Source organism: Harpia harpyja, chromosome 4 (genome assembly GCF_026419915.1).
Source record: "Harpia harpyja isolate bHarHar1 chromosome 4, bHarHar1 primary haplotype, whole genome shotgun sequence".
Lineage (NCBI taxonomy): Eukaryota > Metazoa > Chordata > Aves > Accipitriformes > Accipitridae > Harpia > Harpia harpyja.
Window position 1 is genome coordinate 84,618,227 of NC_068943.1, and position 22,758 is coordinate 84,640,984.

Below are 22,758 nucleotides of genomic sequence, written 5' to 3' on the forward strand. Positions count from 1 at the left end.
ACAGAGCAGGGCACTCCGCAGCTGTTCCCATGCAAAACTCAAAGCCACCGGAGCTCATTAATATTTCCGCTCACTTCCTAAGACAGGCAGCAAGCCTGACCCTGCAAAGGGACCCTCAGAGATGGAGCAGAGGTTTTGTCACAGCGGAGACAGTCGAACCTCCGCCAGCACCTCGCTCCTACCCACAGCGGGCTCCGAGGGCAATGTCGGACTTGACCCGAGAAGAAAGCAGCCATTTCAGGCCCGTTTCTGCCTGACCCCTCTGTACATCACACACACCAGCACTCAGCAACCTGCGGTGCTCAGGGGTGTTTCAGCCATGGTAAGAATATTATTTGCAACAAGGAGACCGGGCAGTAGAGGGGGGGTCCCTGACCACACGGCTCCTCTTCCCTCTTACTCTTCCCAGCTCAGCCCAAGCTCTGCAGCCTGTCCTGGCAGAGAGTCCAGCCCCTCTCCCCTCCCAAAAACCAGCTGAGACAACCAGAACACAGCCCACAAGCACCGATACAGACCTGTACTCGCAGCTGGGAAGGATAAGCCCTCGCCTTGCTAATGCCACAGGCAGCGTCTGGCCCCGAGCTCAGCCTCTCCCCAGGACCCCAGTATCACCAGGTGAAGCAGCCCAGGCTGTGCTGGGCAGCTGCTGCAAGGGCTGGGTCCGGCGGCAGCCCCCAGACCCCCCCAGCTCACGCTCCATCCTGCCCCATTGGCAGGGACGATGCACTGGAGCGCGTTGGGGCCGGCTGGGCATCGCCCTTGGACGGATGGATGGAGCCCTGCAAAGGTCCCGGGCAGCCGCGATGCTCTGCCACGCTGCCACCTTCCCAGCTCCCATCTGTTTGCATCTCTTCTGCCGCGCCGCATGATGGGGATAAAGGCAAAGGCCCCCTAAAATCCACTCCGGCCAGCTTGGGAAACAGCTGGCATGGAGCTGGCAAGGCCAGCCCTGGGCAAAGCAATGCAACCGGTTATTTACCAAGTACATAAAACCCAGCTCCAGCCCCTGGTTGGACACTGATCTGGATTAATTCCTCATAATCCCCCTCTCATCATTTAATCCAGCATCTGACTACAGGTCCCATCTGGTGGTGTGCTGAGCTCTCAGGATGGGTACTGGAGCTCAGCACCCCGATGGTCCGGGCTGTGCTGGGGATGAGGAGACCCCACCAGCCTCCAGCTACAAAGCCGGGAGCGGGGAAGGATGTTTCGGCATCACTGCTGTGCCGGTGCTCGAGCCATCGCCGAGCTGGGACTCACCCCAGGTTCTTGCTGTGGGACCAGGGTAAGCCGCCGCACCTTTCTGTGCCATCTCCTGGCACGGCATCCTTCGGAGCCGGTGCTGGGAGTAGCCATGGGAGAGGGCAACGGGACCCCTCACGTGGGGCTCCCGCCTGATGCTTCTTGGACCCTTGCTCTCCATCCCTCTTCTCCAGCCCTGCCTCTCCCTATCTAGAAACAAAAAAAAGAATAAAAATATGTATTTCTCTCAGCCATTGCCTGCATCCCTACCCCTGCCTGTGTGCACATCCCAGCCTGGTGCCTGAGGCCTCCTCCCCTGAATTCCCAGGGTTTGGCTCACTGGAGCTAGAAGGGACCATCCCTCCTGGCAGCGCAGGGACCGTGATACCGCAGCGCAGCCTCCGCAGGGCAGGGCCAGCGTGCCGGCAGCTGGATGGGACAGTCAATATTTACAAGCCAGAGCTGAAGGGGACATCTCTGAAAGCCTGGTCCAGACCACTGCTCCCAGCCCGCGCCATTGCCTGGGTAAATGGATCTCAGAAACAAAGGGTTGGGGAAAAAACAGCGGACACAGCCCATTCACCTTCCCCACACCTGGAAAAGCCTTTCCATGGATATTGTAGGTGTAACTCCCATCCCCAAACACACAGGCTCAGAGCTGCTTCACCGGGCTGCTCCGGGACAGCCGAGCGTCCTCCATCCCATCCTTTAGAAAAATGTATCTGTGCTGAGGGAGCTCGATGGGGAAAGCCTCTCCCTGCGGAGCTGGGGATGCTCCCAATGCCTGGGTGCTGGAAAACTGGAGGATGCACCAAAGGGGGCTGGGGACCCCAGCCCCACTGGGACCCCACCTGGGTGAGCGGTCCCTTCGAGCGTGCAGGGAAGTGGGGCTGGAGCCTCAGCCGCTCGAGTCTGCGCTGCCAGCGAGGGTCAGCAGTGAATAAAGCTGTTAGCAAAGCTGGGAGAAAAACAACATCTGTCCCTCCTGCAGCTCTGCTTCTGTCAACATTTCCAAGGAAAATTTTAATTGAAATCTGAAACTTTTTTTTTTTTGAAGCAGCTCTGAGAGCTGTTAAAGAAACAGAGGCAGGGGAAGGAGGGAGGGATTTCCAGATACCTGTCCTGCAATGTTCCCCCCCATTTCTCTGCCAGCCTGATCCCATCACAACATCGCTGGAGGGTTTCAGCCAGGCCAACCTGGTCCCACCTCTTTGCTTGGGGTCATTGAGCCCAGGGCTCAGCAAGGTGGTGCCTGCCCTTCCCTCCCTCCGAGATGTCGGGATAAGAGCCCACCACCTCGGTCCCCTCCTGGGCCCCAGTAATGGCTGGAGGGGCTCCTGTGGAGGAGAGGGCTGTGCTGTTAGTGCCCCAGGGCGTGGGACAGTGGAGCTTTGCAAAAATGAATTCCAGTTGGTGTCTGGAGAACTCCTTCGAGACTCCCCAGCCTGCCCAGCTCTCAACGTCAGGAGCCTGGTCACCACCCGAAGCAGCTCTGACCCCTCTGCAAACAAACCGATGCCAGCGCATCACAAACCGCTCCATTCATTCATTCATTTCTAATGAACTCCACTCAACCTTAATTATTGATGCTCCCAGAGAGTGAGTCAGCGAAGAGCTGCCGGCTGTTTTGTAAGAGGAGCAGAGCCCAGGTAAGGGGACACTTCCCCAGCAGATGCCTCCTTACCTCGAGTCTGGCTGCAAATCCCTCCCAGGGAGCATCCCTGACCAGAACACAGCATCCCTGACCAGGATACAGCATCCTCGGCACCTGGGCATCACCTCACCGGCCTTCCCAGCCCGGGTATCAGCTCTGGAGTTTCAAACCAGCTTCGGAGAGGGTAGCCCAGCTGTCCCAGTACTGCATGCACAGGGCTGCGGTGCCACTCTCCTCCCGCACATCCCAGCTCAGGTGCTTGATCTCAGCGAGCAGGGGCTGAGCGGGTGCAACTGAACCCCTCCGCATCCTTGTGCAATGTTTCACACCAGCTCCACCAGCCAGGAGCACTGAACTTCAGCAAAGCCTCCATGCAGGGAAGGACTTCCAGCAGCCCAGCTCCTGCCTCCCGAGACGGAGAAGCCAGGAGATGCCCAGCTGGGAAGAAAAGGAGGACAATCTGGAGATAACTGGGGCTGCAGCAGCAAAGGTGGAAGAAATGAGAGGCTTCGGGTGCTCTGAGCATCATGTACTACAAGTCTCCCCCATCCAAGGGGGTTGTGGCTTCTCCATCCCCCTCCACCAGCCCCCACCCCTCTCACCCTGCCTCGGTCTCGACGCCAAATTAAAAGCGTACCGCTCACGGCAGCAATAATTCATCCAGTGTCTAATGCTCAACATTTTGTCAGGATTATCCCGATTAACCCAGAATTAATCCTGATCTCAATGTTAACAGGATTAGCGTTAAAATCGGATTAGTTTTTTAAACCGGACCCCTTGACTAAAGAAAGGGGCCTTCCCCACCAGATGTGCACAGCCTGCTGCTGGCAGCCAGATGTGAGCAGGAGCCGCGCAGGAGCTCGCTACCCTGCGATGGGTCCCACACGTGGGTGAAACGGGGTACCCCTACAGCGAGCATCTCCGTGACACCAGCATCCGTCGCTCCTGCCCTGCAAAGCACACGAGCTGCCCGGCCCTCTGAAGGTGATGAGCAGGAGCCCAACACTCGGATGTCGTGTTTCCAAGCAGAAAACACTCTTTTGCCCTCAGACATGGCCCAGCCACCTCTGCGGGGGACGCGGGTGGCTGCTTGCCCCCTCTCTGCATTTTTTCCCCTTCCTGCTGGCACCAACAGCCTCCCGCCTTCGCCTGCCTGATGAATATTTAAAAGCCTGGATCCTCTGCAGCCTCATGAATATTGACGGCTGCTGGTTGCCCGCCACGGTGGTGGTCCCTCTGCATCCCTCTCCGGGCACGGACAGCAGGGTCGGCAGCGGCAGGGTCGGCATCAGCGGGGTTGTCGGCAGCACCTGCCCGGCGGAGGGGATCGGGATGCCTGCACAGGAGAAGGCACCTCCAAGGGCTGTCCCCGCCGCACCGCACCACGAGTCCAGCCGTGCTGAGGACTCTGCGTTCAGTCCCCAAAACACTCGCTTTCTTCCCAAAAGTGCAGGGGTGGAGCAGTCTCCCTGCTGGCAGTGGAGAAGCAGAAGGTCCTGGCACCCAGGGCAGGGCTGGAGCTGGGACCACCCATGGGTGGGGGGACACGTCGTGCCCACTCATCCTCATCTCCTGGCGCCGGGTGCAACCTTGGCTCTCACAGGGAGGATAATCATTAACCTCCCAGCAAAGGTAGCCAGCCTTTTGTTCCTGGAGTTGTTTTCCCCGTGACTCAACCAGGCATGTCCAGTCTGGCATCCGTGGGGAGAGGAGCATCCCTGCCGTGAGACCCTGGACAAATGTGGGGGGGGGTGTCCAGAAACAGGCCTGATCCAGCACCTCCCCTGAGGCTGAGGTGGTCCCAGGAGATGGATTATGGAGGGGTATGTGGCAGGAGGTATTTTTGGGGGTGAGGGTGCCGGTCCTGCCTCCACCTCTGCTACCTCGAGCCCGCATGGACGTTCACCCCAGCCATCCCCTTCCTCGCTGGGGTTGAGCGGCAGCCGCGTTCAATCCCCGCTCTCTGGCGATGCTGCCTTGTGTGACAGCATCTTCCAAAAATAAGCAAATTACTGCATCCTTCAGGGATGCTGGCGGATGGGAAGCAAAGCCAAGTGTGAGAAAGCAGCAGAAAGGGGATGGGGGGGGAGAAGGGACAAGCCCTTGCTGGGCTGCAGCCACCACAGGAGGGGAGCCGGTACAGGCTGCAAACCGGCGGGGACACTCGGGTTAGCAGCATTAGTGACGGGGACTTCACAGTGACAGGTGACAAGGCTCAGCTCTTTGGCATCTAAGGCATGATTTGCTTTAGCAGCTGTATACAGGGAGGCTGGGGTCTGGTTAAACATGTGCGGGTGCCTCTTGGGAAAAAGGCTCGGAGGGGTTGGTTTGAAGTGCAAAAAAAGAAAACCTACTTCAGCAGCAACAGCTGTAGGTAAACAGCCCCAAATCTGGGACACCAGCCCAGACACTGCTGCAGGTCGTGCTGCTGCACCTCCCCTGGGTACTCTCAAACAAGTCACCTAGTCCCACCGCACCTCAGTTTCCCCATTCCTACACTAAGGACGCTACTCTCCATCCCTGCTGCGATAATAAATAGTGACAACACCCAGGATCAACAGATAACAGAGCACCAGAAAGCATGGACCGGTCAGAAAACCAGCAAGTGCCCCGAAAGCAGAGAGCAAGGAGGAGGTGGGAGCAGGCACTCAGCAGCTGCTCTCTCCTCCCGGGTACACCCCAATGCCTTCTTCCCGCGAGCAATAAAATATTACGCAGTAAATGCCGGTCCCCGAGGAACGCGGCGGACGCCAAGGCCACGGGGAGGGCACGGGGAGGAGGGCTGGTGCAGGAGCAGCAGGATTACAGGAGCTAAGCCTGCCTGGTATTTGCTCGTCTCCTGCAAGTAAATACTGCTGCCTGCCTATAATACCAGCTGGGCAAGCGCCTCGAGTCCCCGGCCTGCCGGTGAGATGGAAATGGCTCCTGCTAACGAAGACGAGGGGCTCCCAGAAAGCCCCGTGTCCTGGCCGTGCCGCCACAACCCGAAGCCCCGATCAAGCCATCGACCGCTGCTGGAGCAGGAGCTGTGCAGTTACAGCCCGACGTGGGTGACACGGCCCCAGACACTTGTTTTAAAGACAACTGCGTCCTGCCCGCCGCGCATTCTCCCTTCCACATCCTAGTCGTTTTTTTCCCCGCTAGCTTTTGCTTTAGTCCCTTTGATGTTCTTTTAAAGTCCTGGCACCAAAGGAGCTCTTCCGAGGCTCTGCCTCCGGTTTTCCCCATTCCTCCTCCAGCTCACAAGTGACAGCAAGGAGCCAGCCCACCCCTTGCATTAGCACAGCGGGAGCCCCCAGCCCTCGGTACTGCCTCCCCGCTCTCCGCAGCGAAGCCCCCTCCCCGCTGCATCCCTGGAGAGGGATTTGCTCCCCGGCCAGATCCAGGGATATGTCCCCGGAGCCCCCAAGCCCTGCAAACCATGGGGCTGAGATGCTCCTGCCCAGGAGAGGTTGATACCCAGAACGTGGTTTTGAATCACCCCAAAACGTCAGGGATGGTGGCCGTGAGCTGGGATGTGGTTTAGGTGATGGGAAGGCGAGTGGGGTACCAGGCTGGCCCGGCCGAGGGACTCGGTCATCTGCCTGGGGACTCGGGGACCGGCAGCAGCGTGACAATGGCCACGGAGCGGCTGGATCGATGGCTCCGTGCGAGCACACAGCCCGAGCCAGCTGGTGGGAAGGGACATTCGTGAGCTGAGCGGGGCTGGCTCAATCTAGAAGCGAGTGCAGAAATCCCAGGGATGCGCTGGGGCACGGGGCAGGAGGACGGAGCAGGGAGGAGGGCAGAGGCAGCGGCAGGACCCGCAGACACGAGGGGATGCGGAGGATGAAACGGCTGGGGACAACGCGGTCTCCTGGACCCCTCTCTGCAATGACAGCACCGCCACCGACATTACAAGAGCATCTACCCATCTCCAGCGCTAAGCCTGACAAACACAGCCATGCAGGGCCCCCCTTCCCCCAAAGCCCACGCCTGGAGAGCCCCAAATTGCTGCCAGCACCTGCCCATTGCCTGTCCCCAGGCAGATGGGGCATGCCAGGGCAGGAGGAGAGCAGGTCTTGCCCTGGGCGCCCGTCGGCAGCAGCCACGTCCCTGGGTGTCCCTAGGAATTTGGCACAGCCCTTCCCACCATCCGATCCCCTCCATCCCTCATCAGTTGTGTCTCTGGCCGCAGCCCACCCCCCCTTTTTGGCCGAGGGATGGAAAAGGGCTGGCTCTGCACCCCCAGCAGTGGAGGGTGGCAGCTGGACACTGACAGGGAACCTAAAGGTTGATGAAAGTTTTATTTTGGGGAGGGGGGGGGGGGGGGGGTAGGAGGCAGCTTTCCCAGCTGAAGGCCACGCCTGCAGCTACAGAAGACCCCAGGGGACACAGGCGGCTGCAGTGGCCTCGAGGAAGCCCCCAGCACCTGCTTGCCAGGATCAGCCTCCCCGCAGGGCTCCCCCCGTGACAAGCCATCCCCAGCTGCCTCTGGCTCATGCCCCACTTGGTAGCAGGGTCAGGCAGCTGGGGGCCTCCCTTGGCCGGGAAGCAGAGGGTGATTTAACCCGTAATGCGTTTCCACAGCTGATACAGCCGGGGAAGATGCTCTGCTTGCAATGCAAAATACTTCCAGGCTCGGGTGGAAAAATACGTAGTTATGGAAAACGCACCCTCTGTGGCTGCAAAACCCCTGCCGCTGCCGAGGAGGACCCCTCTGGGGCGGGTGGGCCCCTAAAGTTTATCCCCATTTTATTTCTTACTCACAAAAAAATGGAAAACAAAACAAAAAAAGAAAAAATTGAGGCTTTTGTGCCTTCTCCCCCAGTCCCAGGAATGTCCCCGAGAGCACGTGGCTGAAACTGGCCGGTGAGAACTCAGACAGCTGAATATTCGGGGAGCCGCCGTTCACACGCGTTTTATGCTGCAAGTACTTCAAGAATGAAAACTCGGAACAAGTGCACATATTATGCATTTTACGACTCCTCCGCTCTCCGCTGCCAACCAAGGAAAGCGCCCGTTTTTTCCACAGGAAGAGCAAACCCACCAGGGACGACACGCCAAGGTCATCCAGCAACACGCCTGACCTTGAAGTGTTGCCACCGCATCCCTGGGCGAGGAGGAGGGAGGAAGGGGAGTTGCGATGACATGCGTACTTCACCCTGCCAGACAATAGGGCAACTGTTTGCAAGGTGCTGGCAGGAATCACCGGGCAGGCACAGACCCTCCGCGCTGCCAGGAGACTCCGCTCAGGGTCCCCTTTGTGTAGCCTGGAAGAGGTGGGTTTAGGCACAAAGATCCCGGTGCAATAAAGCAAACGCTAATGATTTCTCCATTCTGCCACTCCTGCAGCAGCCTCCTGATGAACAAGCTGGTACCGTAACGCTCAAGCGACAGAGCAGAGGATGGAGACAGAGATGCGATGGCCAACGTGGGACAGAGCCGCCCCTTCCCCTCCCGCAGGGCTCGACACCATCAGCCGAACAAATAACTTTGCTGTCTGGTCTAAAAATCCCTCGACATGCCAAACACGAGCCGGTCTCTGGGGTCCGGCGTGGCATTTGCATTGGAAAGCCCGTTCCTTCTCCTTCTCCGCCAACCCCACCTCCTGCAAGATGCAGGCAGAGCCCAGCTTTAGGGAGCAGGACGCCAGCAACACCCCCCTGCATCCCAAGACCATCTCCTGCCCATCAGTGTGGGATCAGCCGGGGCTCTCCAGGAGATGAGGAGGGAGATGAGGAGCCCAACGGGGAAAGCGGTGCTGGGCAAACAGTCAAGTGCAGATAAGCGACCGACACGCCGTGCGATGGGAAGCACGGCAGGTCCCAGCGCTCGGCAGGGTCACCGACTGGAGGGACAGGCTCTGCTCGGCAGCTCTCCCCCTCCTCCAAGGAGGAGGCTGGAAATCAGAGCAACCCTTGTATCTCTGCCTGGGACCAGGCACCTGGATGGAGTTCTGCAGGTGGACTTCGGAGCCCATCCGGAACAGGGTCTTTTCTGTCCTTTTCCCTGAATTAAGGTCTGCGCTGCAATGAAATAACTCTAAAGCAGCAGGATTTGACTGTGGGGTGATAATGGTCTAAATGAGGGCAGGACACAGATTCATCCCTCTCAGACAACGGGTTTGTAGCTGCACAGCTTGACCCAAAAGCATAAAAGATCCTTCTCATGAGCTTAAACTGCTGCTGAGCTGAGAACAAACTACTTTGGCACAGGAATCCTCAAGAAAAAACCCAAGCTCCCACCCTCCCCTACACAGACACAGAGATGAGGCAAGGGTGGAAAAGTGCATGCATTTCAAACAGAAGCGTGAAAAATCAGAAATACTGACCTTAAAGCTCCAGTAGTTGGGTTGCTAACAAAAAATAAAACAACAAAACAAAAGAAAACAAAAAATACCATTAAGATTCTGGTTTGACTTTTGTTTTCCTTTTGAGAATTGTTGACTTTAAACTGCGACATTAAACCTGCTCTCATTTCTGCTTAAGGTCCCCTCCCAACGGGTTGCTTAAGTTTCATGCTGCTAAGGGCTGGCGAAAGTGAAGCAGTATCATGCAAGCCGGCAGGGACGGTGATGGGTATTGAATGCAGACCAGGGCGCAAGGTAACTGAAGCAGAGCAAAGCGGGGAGCAGGACGGCAGCCCAGCATCACTACTGGAGTTACTGGGATGCCCACACTGTCCTGGCACGTGCTGGTCAGACTGCTGCCCTGGGAGTCGGTGCTGGAAGCCAGAATAATTTTCATTTTTAAAGGTATCTTCCAATCCCCCCTCTTTGCTCCTGCTACCTCCCTCTGTTGCTTCTCCGCAGCGTGTCCACCGGTGTCAAGCCAATGTGCTACAGTGAATGACAGGAGCTGGCATTGCTTACAGCCCAGCAAGCTGCAGAGCTCGGGAGCTTTCTTCTCCCAAACCACCCACCGATAATCACCAGTGGGAGATCGCACCGAAAGTCCCGAGGATGCTCGGAGCTGCGGCTCACTGCAATACCCACCCTCGGGCAGCGGAGCGGCTCATGGCTTAGAGACTTGAGACCCCCTCCCAGGGCAGCACCGGGCTCGCACAGCCAGGACGGGGCTGCAGGAGCCCAGCAAGTCCTCAGAGGACAACGCGAGGACCGAGAGCACGCCGGGGCCGAGCATCCCCAACACGCCGTGCTGCCGGACGGGGACGGGCGAGCTCCCCGCTGCCGCGGGCGAAGCGAAGGGCTTCAGAGCAGGGCATGCGCTTGGCACAGCAGCATGGCGAGCAGCTTCATCCCACCCCGGGGCTGGTCCCCTAACGCCCACCCAGCCCGGGCAGCAGCACCCCACGACGGTGTTTGAGGATGCAGCGGGAGGGAAGTTAGATCTAGTGACAAGAAGTGTGATCCACCTTGCTGGAACGGGAGGCATTTGGAAGGGGAAGCATTTTGATATCACCGACATGTGCAGATAATGGGTGGGATGGGAGAAATGAGTACAGAGCAGCTTTTGTCCCAACAGCCTTTTTATTGGGATCAAAGTTCTTGACTGCTCTTTTCTCCCTTCTCACACCTGCCTATCACCTTGCTTTTTTACAGCATTTATTTCCCCACCAAAATCACTGTGGCTGCAAACCTAGTTTGTTACTTAGAGGATGATTTTTTTTCATTATTATTATTATTATTATTTCAAATAGGAAGCAAGCTCCCACACCAAGCTCCCAGTCCCCATCAGTCCCTGCAATGCCCGGTGGCTGCCAAGGAGTCTCCTATCACAGTGCTTTGGGAGCAGAGGAAGAAGTTGCAATAACATTAGACCATCGTGGAGTATTTATCCAAGGACTTTAACAATCCACTAGCAGATTTGCTGCTGGGGTATTAACCCTTCTGCTGACAAGGTAAATAGAGGTCTAGTCTGTGTATATACACAAATTCAGTTGTTAGACTCATCTCAAGTGTCAGCAGGATACTCTTATTCCAATTCAAGATGCAGTTCACATTAATATTCCATAAGACATCAGTAGACCCAAACCAAGTTTTGCCTCAACCAAACGAAAACTGTTTTAAAAGTGATTTAAGTCAAACGAGTGCAGTGTTTTCATGCAGACAAGCCTGAAGGCACAAAGGTCTTTTCCAAGGGCACACCGTGACTCAGAGGCAGAACCAGAAATAGAAGTCCAGAGCCGTGATTACCAGGCACTATTAGATAACAACCAGCAGGATCCAAGCCTATCCTGGGCACGTAAAGCTTTTCCAAAACACCAGGAGCCTGAAAGTGAGAAACCGCCTCAGAATGCCTTTCGGTACTAAACGAAGCCATCCATCCTATCTAGCAATTAACACGCCAACTGCACCAGCAGCTCTTTGCAGCCTGAGCTCCCGGTGCAAGATGCCGGGCGCGAGGCAAGGCTGCCAGCACCGGTACCTGCCCGGCCGTACGTGGGGGCAAAGCCCAAATTGCAGCACTGCCGTGTGTCAAGCCGAAGCATCTGACCCCAGGTAGAAGCTCAGGGTGCTGCGGCCGCACGGCCGGCAGCGTGCTCCTGCTCGGCTAGAGGAGCTGCGGGAAACAAGATCCCAGCTTGCTGTCTCCGAGAGGTGAGCGGGATCGCATCAGCTCCTGAAGGGTTTGACATGCCGTGCCTCGATGGGGAAAAGTCTCGAGTTAAGCTGCGCAGGGCAGCAGTTTTATAACCGCACTTCTGCTCGGCAGCCTTCATCCAAACTCCCCAAGGCCAGATTCGGATGCCGCCTCCCGGGAAAGGCTGCGCGAGGGACGTTTCATAAATCACAGCCCATTTCAAATGCACACGAGTAAATCCTTCATCCCCTTCCCTTGCCAGACTCGCCCCCTCTAGCAGCTGGTTCTCCCCACCTCACCACCAGTACATCCAGTTTAGGAAGGGGACGAGAGACCCCCCCACCCGGGGAGGGCAGGCCAGAGATGCCTGGTCCCTGGAGGCATGGATATGCTGCCTTCCCACCGAGGGGATGCTCACCCCCCTCAACTCCTTTGTGTTTTGAATGGCTGCAAAGGGCCTCCCCAATGGGATCGGATATTTTGGCCAAATACTCCAAGCACTGCTGGGAAAAGGCTGGGAAAAGTTGTGGCCAAACCAGTCTGTCCCAGTCCCCAAAGGGCTCTGACACAGTGTGTGGTGGAAGGTGACGCTCCTGACCTTTTCCTTCTGTGACTTTTTTTTTTTCCCCTCCGTGCTCTTTATTTTGCTGTTGAAGACTCTCAGCAATTTTCCTCAGACCCTGATATTACTGATCCTATCTCGTGCCAGCCCTTGGTATGTATTTTATTTATTATTTTAGGATGACTGGACAGGCTTATCACAAAGTCCATAAATTACATCCCCACCGCACACAGCCACTCCACATCAAACTAGCAATGAGCTTGTCTGAACCCCAAGTGCCATGGGAGGGAATCAAGAATATTCTGGAAGTGATTTGGGCTGGTTAGCGTGACCCGGAGCACGCACCGGGATGGCATAGCACCCATCCTCTCCCGGGTCCCTGGATCCAGCCCCAGAAAAGCCTCTTCGCTGGCAAGTGGTGCAGGCCCCCCCCCCCAAGCAGAACTCTGCCCCAGGCTACGGGCTGGATGGGGGAATAGGGGATGCGCTGCCTGCCCTGCCTGTACCCTGCCGAGAGGCAGGACTGTCCAGGGCTGACAATCTGGTGCTGCCTGCCACGGCCAAGTGGGCGATGGACACCACCACGCAGATCTTTCGGGGGCTCCATCTGTCCTCGCAGGCACTGATGCCGCACCGGCGCTTTGCCCAACCCGTCCTGCCGTTTGCTCATCCTCCCCCCCACCCCAAATCTCCCAAAGCAAAGAGGATGTGTTCCCCCAGAACAGGTACCCCACTCCGGGCACAGGCTGTGCCCAAGGAGATGGCAGCCACAGGGGACCAGGGTGGCACAAGCGGCCACAGCCTTAAATGCAGCCACCTCCCACCAGGTCCCCCAAAACCGGGGGACGGAGCAGGGACAGCCCGAGCGCTGTGCCCAGCTCCCCTGCGAGCACCACGGCAGCCGGCCAGGCTGGCAAGGGTGGATTTGTACAAAGAGAAGAGAAGAGGAGAGGGCCAAGGTAGAATTAACATATCGCTGGCTCTTCAAAAGCATCAAAGGGAGATAATGGTCTGAGAGAGGATTTGAAGCGACAGCCTTGTTACAACCGATAAAACAGGCAGCTCGCTTGCAGCAGAGCTGTGCAGAAGGTATGAAGAATTACAAAGGCTGAGATTATAATTACAATGAAAGTCATGACCATGATGCTGCAAAATGATGGACTAACTAGGAACGGGGCCCCCCCAAAGCACAGACGTGTGCACAGGCGTGCGCTTAGGAGCTGGAGCACGCATGCAAGTGCAAAATGAGGGTTGAGATGCTCCTGTGAATCCACAGCCATGTGGGAACCCATGCACACACGAACGCTCGGAGAGATGCACCCGCATAAATACACATGCACGCTGCAGAAGAAAGGAAAACCAGAGCTGGGGGAATGTAGTGAAGAACATTTTGGAGTTAAGTTAAAAAAGAAAAAAATAGTCTTTGTGATTGTCCCAGGAGAAGCCAGGAGGTAAATGAAATCCAAGTGAGTCACTGCCTTGACCAAGGCAGACTTCCCCTGGTTAGCAATTATAACACAAATCTGTTAGTGATTAACAAGGCAGTACTGAATGCGTCCCTCTAAAATGGACAGCAGCAGCGTCCCCAGCACACTCCACCAAAGGGAGAGACAGAGGCAGTTTCACCGGCTTTTTAATTAACTCATTTTCAGGAGTTCCAGTTTCTGATAGAGTTGCCCTCAAGCACAGTGTCTTGACAAACAAAAATCTCCTTGAAAAATAACAGTAAAGTGAATTTAATCTGTTTCTCCTTATTAAAGTTTTTTAATGCTTTTCAGCACAAGAGAAACTGAATTAAAGTGGATATAGCAAAATGACAAGATAGAGTCGAATGCGAACAGTAAGTAACCAGACAGAGTGAAGAGCAACACCGACACTGTGCGTTGCAGATATTGTCATCTGAGGTCTCGCAATTATTGCAAAAGGACCTCTCAAACCCGAGCATCCCAGCACACAGGAGAGAGACCAGCGCGAGACGAGACGGGATGCAGGAGAGCCGGCGCTCATTCCCACCAGACCTGGGCACCTAATGGGCCTCGGTGAGTGATCCAACCCAGACCCCACCATGAAAAGGGCACCAAGACGCTTGCTTTGCCGCTCCTCTTTCAGGCGCAGGCATCTTTAGGCAGAGACTTGGGTTTTACTACACCTCTCTCCAGTCCCCAGCCCAAAGAGGCTCTGACGGCCGTCAAGAGATGTCATCAGAGATGCCATAGCAGGCTGTCACAGCGACCCGACGGCAGGCATCACCGACGGACCCCTGGCCTGGCTGCACTGCTCAAAGTTTGCCTGCAGGACCGCACCATCCCTCTGTCCGTCCACGCACCAGCCTTCTCCCCGAGAGAGGTTCGTCAGCTCTCCAGCAGCAATTACAGCCTTGACCTACAACGCAGTGTCTCTGAGGCGGCCCGGGTGATATCAGAGCACAAACGCCTTTGGACATCGGTGGATTTGCGCTCCTGACCCTTACTCGAGCCCCCTCCTTTCCTGATGCCGATACAAAGCAAATCAGCGTCTCTTTATAGCAATGCGATGGACAAACGCTCTGCTGAGGATCAGCCATGCAACTGCCTGCTTGGGCTTTAAAATCTCCCTTCTGTGGCCTCCACGGGCTTTAAAATCTCCCGTCCGTAGCCTCCACATCCAAGGTCAGGGACCCCTCTTGTGCTTGCAGGTTCCCGGGGGGTCCAGGCTTGGTGCTCAGCACATCCCCAGCCTGCTAATGATGGGAGGGGGGTCCCTGCACCAGCAGAAGCAGGCAGCAGTCACGCACCCCAGCCCAGGGGCCAAGGTCTCCTCCATCCTTCATCCTCCTCCCGGGGCGTGGGGAGGGCGGCCAAGGGAGCAGGGCCAAAGGTTTTTTGGGGGGGAAGGCAGGGAAAGCAGGCAGAAGTTGGGCAGATCAGATTGCAGAGTAGCTATGGCAACGGCACGGCGTAGGTGGACCAACACAATAGGGACGTGCAAGGTAAACCCGGCAGCGAGCAGGCAGCGAGCACCCATCCGCTCCCCACTGCTCACAGCCAGGGACAGCACCAGGGTCCGGCCCCCCGAGAGCTTTGGGGTGACCACCACCCTCCATCAGATACCTCCAAACCCAGAGAAGCTCATCCCTGCAGGCAAATCCCTGAGAAACCCCACGCCAAGGGCGAGGAGGGTCGGATCCTCCGCAGGATCCCCTGGACCTCTAGGACCTGCAGATCTGTCAGCACCACAACCGTCTCCCCGTGGGGCTACAGCAGCCGTGTCCCCCCACGCCACGACCCCTGCCTCCCACCGCAGGGTCCCTTTGGGCGGGGGTACCAGCACCGTGGGGTGCAGCTGGTGCCCAGCCAGCAGCAAAGCTGGGGAGGGGGGGGGCAGAGGCAGAGGGCACCGACACGCAGCCGCTGATGGAGACCGACCTGGACCTGTTCTTCTCCACTCCCTGCCTAACGCTGCCAGCACCGCCGGAGCCAGGTCTGCATTAGCAGCAGGAATAGAAAAGCTGCCTTTCTGGCTGCTGCAGCTTTTTGGCGTTCTCTCTCCCAACGCCGCTCAGCGCCAGCCCAGCGCCGTGACACCGGGGGAGGCAGGAGCCCGAGGACATCTCGCAAAGACCCCCGAGGCCGCCGGCAGAAGGAGCCAAATTTGGGTTAGGAACAGCAGGAAACTTTGGGCGACGGGACAGGGATGGATGCACGCGTTCACGTCGTCGCATCCATGTGTGTGCCGGAGAGGCAGGAATACGCACGCCCCTTCCAGGCCGGCGACCCCGACGGCAGCACCGGCACCGCGCTCCCCTGAACCGCGGTGAGGAACAGGGGAGCGCTGGGAGCCCAAGCATGCCGAGGGGAACGCGCCAGGTACATCCCACCTGCCGCCAGGATGGAGTCGGATCCAATTCCTGATGGGCGTCCACTGGGTATCTCATTAATGCCCTCCCCAGGGCTGGCATCGCTGTCACTAACGCGGCCGTATTTATTACCCACTTCTCAGGGACTTCAAGACCCGCTTCCCCCCTGCTCTGTGCATAAAGCCAAAGGAGAAGTGGGGTGACCCACAGACCTTTGCGTGACTCCCAGCTCCCAGGGACCTGATTCCCAGCCAAAAAGTGGGCCAGGTCTCTCTTAATCAGCCAGGAATTGCTCCCAGTAGGGGAAAAATAAGAGAATCAATAGAGGCAGCTCCGGCTGCAGTCATATGGACACACACACACGCTCGTTCATGTTACTCCCGACAGCCACGCACGCTCTCCTCCACCATTACAGCAGTTTGCAACGGTTCACAACGCACCCCACCTCTGGAGACCAAGATCAGACCCCGGGAAGAGCAACGAAGGGCCCCGCTTCTCGCTCCCACTGCCCCAGCAAGCTCCTGCCAACCGGTTCACTTCAGGCAGCGTTCGCAAGCCACCATCACCACCGGTTTTGCAAAAGCAGAGCATCCAGGTCCCCCCATGCCTTGCCTGTGCGGGGGCACCCCCAGCCCGGCCAGGCACCCCACGAGGACAAGATGATGTCAACCTCACGCCAAGGCAACGGGCACCTCTCCGTGTGCCCAGCTCCACCGCCTCTCGGGGGGGCTGGAGCGAGATGCTGTCAAGCCTCTCCTCCCGTCACGGAGGTCCTGCTCCCCAGCCGGGTTGGGTACGCGCCTGAGGGGGGGGTCCTCGTGGTGCCGGCAGGTTCCCCGCGTGGAAGGATGCTCGGCCAAACGAGCTGGAGTCGAGACAAGCCCCCACACGGTGCAGGGATGCTGCGTGCCCGGGCCACCATCTGCCCCTCTGCCGGCTGCCCGCTCCACAGCCCAGGAAGGGGAGAGGGGAGCGGTGTCCCCTGCAGAGGGACGGGGACACGGGTGACAAGGGGCTGCCCTCTGAAGATGGGGGCTGCACAGTGGGGCTTGGCATGGCCCCATGTGCAACCGAGAGGGGGGGGTGCACCTGGGGACCCCCCCAGCTGCTGCACCAAAGGGCAACGCAGGGACAATGGCACCCATGAACAGCTACCCCCTCCCTGCTGGGAGCCTGGGAGTGGGGGGACCCCCAGGAAAGGGGAATGTAGGGGGGCTGGAGGGAAAGGGGGGTTGGAGGGAAAGGGGGGTGGCTGGAGCCCCGCGGCCGGGGGAAGGGCACGATCGGGGGCATCGGTTGACGATGAGGCTGGGAAAAGGGGACCGGGATCTCGGGGTGGGGCGGGGGGGGATCGGGATGCTGGGGTGGCGGGGGGGAACACCAGGATATCTGGGGAAGGGGAGGTCGGGGGACTGCAGTAAGGGGAGGCGGACACCGGGATACAGGAGGGGACCGCGACACCGGACCCGCAATCCCCCCACCCGGAGGGATGAGCCCCCCCCCCCCCCGCCTCTGCTCCGCCCCACCGGACTCCCCTCGTCCCGGTACCTGCGGCAGGTAAGCCCGGCCCGGGATCTGCAGCGCCGACGAGCTGAGCTCGGCTCAGCTCGGCTCGGCTCGGCTCGGCTCGGCTCGGCTCGGCTCGGCTCGGCTCGGGGGGGTGGCGGGCGGGGCCGGGGCCGCTGCGCGCGGCGCGGAGCGGAGCCGCCACCTCCCGCCGCTGCGGCCGCCGCCGGCCCCGCGCGCAGCCCGCCCTGATAGGGGCGCGGTCGTCATGGCAACCGCGACTCCACCTGCCGCCGCGCTGCGCCCGGCCCGCCAGGCGGGGGCGCGCGCGCTCCCGCCGGGGGGCGGGGCAGGGGGTGGGAACTGGGGCGGGGGGGGCGGGAATTGGGGGGAATCGGGGGTGCGATGGGGCGGGGGTGGGTGCTGGGGGGAATTGGGGCAGGGGTGGGTGCTGGGGGGTGGGAATTGGGGGTGCGATGGGGCGGGGGAGGGTGCTGGGGGGGAATTGGGGCAGGGGTGGGTGCTGGGGGGTGGGAATTGGGGGTGCGATGGGGCGGGGGAGGGTGCTGGGGGGGAATTGGGGCAGGGGTGGGTGCTGGGGGGTGGGAATTGGGGGTGCGATGGGGCGGGGGTGGGTGCTGGGGGGTGGGAATTGGGGGTGCGATGGGGCGGGGGTGGGTGCTGGGGGGGAATTGGGGCAGGGGTGGGTGCTGGGGGTGGGAATTGGGGGTGCAATGGGGCAGGGGAGGGTGCTGGGGGGAATTGGGGCAGGGGAGGGTGCCGGGGGGGAATTGGGGGTGTAATGGGGCGGGGGTGGGTGCTGGGGGGGAATTGGGGGTGTAATGGGGCAGGGGTGGGTGCTGGGGGGGGAATTGGGGATGTAATGGGGCAGGGGTGGGTGCTGGGGGGGGAATTGGGGGTGTAATGGGGCGGGGGTGGGTGCTGGGGGGGGGAATTGGGGGTGTGATGGGGCAGGGGTGGGTGCTGGGGGGGTGGGAATTGGGGATGTAATGGGGCAGGGGTGGGTGCTGGGTGGGGAACTGGGGGTGCAATAGGGCAGGGGTGGGCACCCCCCCCCCCCCCATGCACACACGCACGCATCCCCCCCATGAGACACTGCCGCAGCACAGGGTGCCACCGGGCTCACCCCATCCCACCCCAGCACCCCTGGGGGCTTTGCAGCCCATGCAGGAGCCCCGGTGCCATGGCACCCAGGCTGCCCACCCGCGAGGGCTTGGCATGGCCTTCGTCAGCCCCCCCCGGGGTCCCGGCACCCCCAGTTCCCCAGGAGTTTTTCCTTCCTACAGTTACGCAGAAATGCATCGGGATTCGCTCCCCGAAAGGCTCGACAACTGCAAGGCCAAGAAAAATAACCGGGATTTTTAAATTTTTTTTTTTAATCAGTGGGAGCTGGGTCCAAGCATTTGCGGGTGGGAGTGGGGGCTGCAGCAGCCCCGTGATGCTGGACCCAGCATCCCGCCTGCCCCCCCCAGCCCCCGCTGCATACCTGGCCCGAACCCCGGGAGCTGCTGAGCCGACAGCACTATAGAGAAGGGCAAAGTACTATCGAGAATAACCGATGCAAAAAATTGCTTGCGGCTGGGACAGCAGAATCACCGCTCCCCCTGCCCTACCCTGCCTGCAGACCGGCCGCACAAACCCCCAGCCCCGAATTTCACCCCCCCCGCAAGGTCCCCAATGCGGCAGCATACCCTGCTGCAGAGCGGGGAAGCAGGCAAGACCCCCCACTTTATTTGGGGAAACTGAGGCACAAAGCCAGCTGCAGCAAACCAGCACCTGCCTGCACTCCTGCCTGCACCCCTGCCCTACACACGATGCCGTAGGGGCCCCTTGGCGAGGCAGGAGAAAGCAGGGACCTGGCTTCGTGGGTACGTACATCTGTGCTGGCTGTTATTTATTTATTCCAAAGTCGGATTTATTCTGGGCAGCTGCAAATCTGCTGCTGTCAGGCAGCCACCGACACGTTAACACTCAGCTCGAGCCTTTTCCTGGTTTTTTTTTCCTGCAGCAGAACTGGACAAGCTTAAATCCAAGCTTTTATATACTTTTTCAGGTCTAAATAAGAGGCATGTTTCTGCTCCATCTCCACTGCGGTATTTAACCCCATGCTGCAGCTTACGAGCTGCAAGGCACTCGAGTAGACAGGGCTTAATTGCGATACAGCTGGCATGCAGGGCTTTTAACTGGTTACGGGCAAGGGAGGGTTTGTAATCCCTTATTTTCTGGGGTTTATAATTTGCCTGCCTAAAACCATGTCTTGCCGGTCGGTACGCACCCTCTGAGCCCTGTGCAGAAAAGCACAGCCAAAAGCAATGTGGCTATTAGTGACAAACGGGGAGGGGCAATGGGGCCATCCCCCTTTAAACCATTATATTGTTATTTTTCTAAACGTTCCTAACTTTCTAAATGTTCAATATCAGGCACTGGTGGTGTGGCCCCGGCCGAATAGTATGTCCCAGAGCACTGATGCACAGAGAGACAAGAAACGTGGCCGTGCCATCCCTCTCCTGCCGGATTTACCCCTCGCGGGGCAGGATTTACCCCAAAAGCAGACCCAAAGCCCAGCAGCCGATGTGCTCCATCAGCCACCTCGTCCCGATTCCCATTCCTCTCTTTATTGTTAACATGCCCATTTAACGTGTTCTCCCATCTGGGTTTTAAATTAGCTAGCTGCCGCCTTGGACTTCTCCGCAGATTTGCTAGCAGTCTGTTGGGTGTTGGTACAATTATTTGCCTGGTGTTTTTCTGCTCTGTTATATATACATATGATTAAAATTAATATTACACTCGCTTTCCAATTCCTATGCACGATTACAATGGCGTTTTGCTGCAGGCTTTGCCACGCTGAAAGGGATGTTGACATTTATGAAATGTTTCTATTCACCTCTGATTTTGCAAACTCTCTCATATGTAATTTTTAAAAAAAAAACAAAATAGCAAAGCCTGTGATCTGAAATACCTGCCAGGCTCCCCTAGAATGGCAAAGCAAGTTTCAAACGTTTCAGGCAGGCCCAGAGTGTTGTATCCCAATGTCATTTAAAGGTTGGCACCCGGGGTTTCCAGTTTTCCTAGTTATATTTTCTCCCCGTTATTATTTACCGCCTGCAGGGAAAATGAAGAAAAAGGGGGAAAAAAAAAAAAAAAGGAGAAAAAAATAGGATTTTTTTTTTCTTTTTTTCTTTCCCCACCAGTTGCAAATAGGTGATGCTTGTGGCTGGGCTGAGGGATGGAGCTGTGCCCCTGCCCAGCACCCTGCCCGGGATGGGGAGGGACAGAGCCAGTCCAGGACCCTCACCCCTCCGCAACCGAGCCCCAAAAAGCCAGGCTGGGCTTGACTGGTGCCAATAAATGCCTGGACACCCCCCTGGTCCCACTGGGCACCCATGGCCCCAAGCGAGGGGTTTCAGAAATAAAGAAGATAATTCCAGAATCCAGATCATCTTTCTTTCACCTTATACAAATCCTCCAAAGCTTATCAGACCCCGAGTCAACATGGGCTGGATTTTTTTATAGCTGCTGCTTATAAAAAAAAAAAATTAAAATCTTTAAATAGTTGTACTAAGAGAGGAAAGATTCCTAGTTATTTACTGAGAAATATCACTCTGCGGCTGGAAATGTCACTGCTCCATCTTGTGAGCGGCAGCGCAGATATGGACCGTGCCCCACGTGCGGTACCCGGCCCCGCTCGGGCTGATGGCGATGGCAAAGCCGCCATCAATAATTACCCCTTAGCCAAAATCTGGATGCTCGGCTGGTGCAAAACACCACAGCTGTGCAGGATTCGGCTATTCCACTTTGCATCCAGCCACGAGTTTTTTGCAAGGAGAGGGGCTGCAAAGCGGGGACCCCCCCTCCCAGTTCTCCCCAAAGCAGCCCCGCCGGGTGAAGGAGGGCGCAGGACGGGGGGCAGCTCGGAGGAGGCGGCGATGCTGCTGCTGCCGCCGGTTTTCCTTACAATGCCGGATTTCTTTTTGCCGCGCTAGGTCTGGGAGCCATCGCCTCCGTCCCTCGGGGAGGTGTCTAGTTGGAGATGATATAAGATTTCTTTCCAGCCACATCCTCCAGCTGCTCCGCACTCACCCTCCCCTCTGCCTTTTTATAAAAGTGCCTGTTTAGGTGGGGATTTATTGCTGCCCCGACAGCATCACCGGGGGCATCGCTGTTACCCGAAGGAGGAGCGGTCTGGGCTCCCCAGCACCCTGGGGTGCTGCCTGGCCCCGGGGAGCACCCCTGGACACGAGGGATGGATGTTGTCCCTAGGAACTGTTCAGCCCTTGGGCTTTGCTACTTTCGGCAAGGGTGCCCAGACGTGTCACCCACTGTCCTGCCCCGAGGACCGGCTGGTCCCTGGGGGAGGACTGAGTCCCTGGGGAGCAGACAACTGAAGGACATCCCTGCGGGGACGTGGGTACCAAACCCCGGGCACCCCTTACCCATCCGCATCCCGCACAGCACAGCGGCACATGCTGGGGCAGAGCCGCGGCCCCTCGCTGCCTCTGCTCGTCCTGCGCCGCAGCCCCAAAAACTCACCAGCCTCGCTGACACCTTACCGAGCAGCCAGGGTGGGGGGAGATACCTGCCCTAGGAGCTGCACTGAACCCCCCCCCAGCTCAGAAAGCATCCCCATCCCAGCACTTGTGCTGCTCAGGTCAGGGTTGGCCATGGTTTTGCACCAACATCCTCAGATTTTTGGGGTCCATAACACAGAGGAGAGCATTGGGGCTCAGCAACCAGGTTTTGATTTAAGCCCATGCTCACAGCAACAGCCTGCCCAGACAAGGATTAATGCTAAATCCTCACCCCCAGCACTACTGCACGGACACTTGGGGATGGGCTGTGCCAGGGCACCGCGGGCTGGCCCGGGGACATGCCACAGTGGCCCGGGGACATGCCACAGAGCTCCAGCCAGGCTGGGGGCGAGGGTCGGGACGAAGCTTTGCCTGGGCAAACTATTTATTTCAGCCTTTCGTACCATGCGAGCTATGGCAGGGAGCAACTGCTTCAGAGCTGGGGGGGCTGCAGAGATGTGGGGAGCCCGGAGGAGGCTTGCGGGGCCGTGCAGTGCCAGGCACGCAGCAGAGTTTGCAGACACCAGCCCGTGGGTCAGGCTGCCCCTTCCCCGGTAAGGTTGGGGTTTGCAGCCCAGCCGAAATCCACAGAGACCTGGGCTGGGTGTCACCCTTCCGTGGGGCAAATCCAGAGGCCAGCTGCCCGTCATGGCCATCACACCCACCCTTCTGCACCATCCCTCTCCTCTCCACGGCTGCCAACAGCCAGCGGAATCAAATCCACCCATATGGCAGGGTAAATCTGCCTGGGACCCCCCCAGCCCTGGGGAGAGAGGGGGGGTACTCCCCACTGGGGCTGGAGGATGCTCCCCCCCAGGGCTGGAGGATGCTTCTCCTCAGACCTG

General features: G+C 58.3%; 1 protein-coding gene across 19 annotated transcripts in view; it reads right to left on the reverse strand.

Annotated features, from left to right (window-relative positions):
* The window catches only part of SRCIN1 (SRC kinase signaling inhibitor 1), a 79,390-nt gene that overhangs the window by 23,380 nt on the left and 33,252 nt on the right, over positions 1-22,758 (reverse strand). For 12 of the 19 annotated variants that reach the window (XM_052785345.1, XM_052785349.1, XM_052785350.1 and 9 more), the window contains one exon: positions 9,210-9,233. The exons of 3 other annotated variants lie outside the window; for them this stretch is intronic. In XM_052785345.1, the coding sequence (XP_052641305.1) occupies positions 9,210-9,233 (24 nt within the window). Of the gene's footprint in view, positions 1-74; positions 185-515; positions 950-2,926; positions 3,415-9,209; positions 9,234-17,366; positions 17,389-22,758 lie in introns of those variants that run through there. 4 more of the 19 variants (XM_052785356.1, XM_052785353.1, XM_052785354.1 and 1 more) reach the window with 4 other exon arrangements.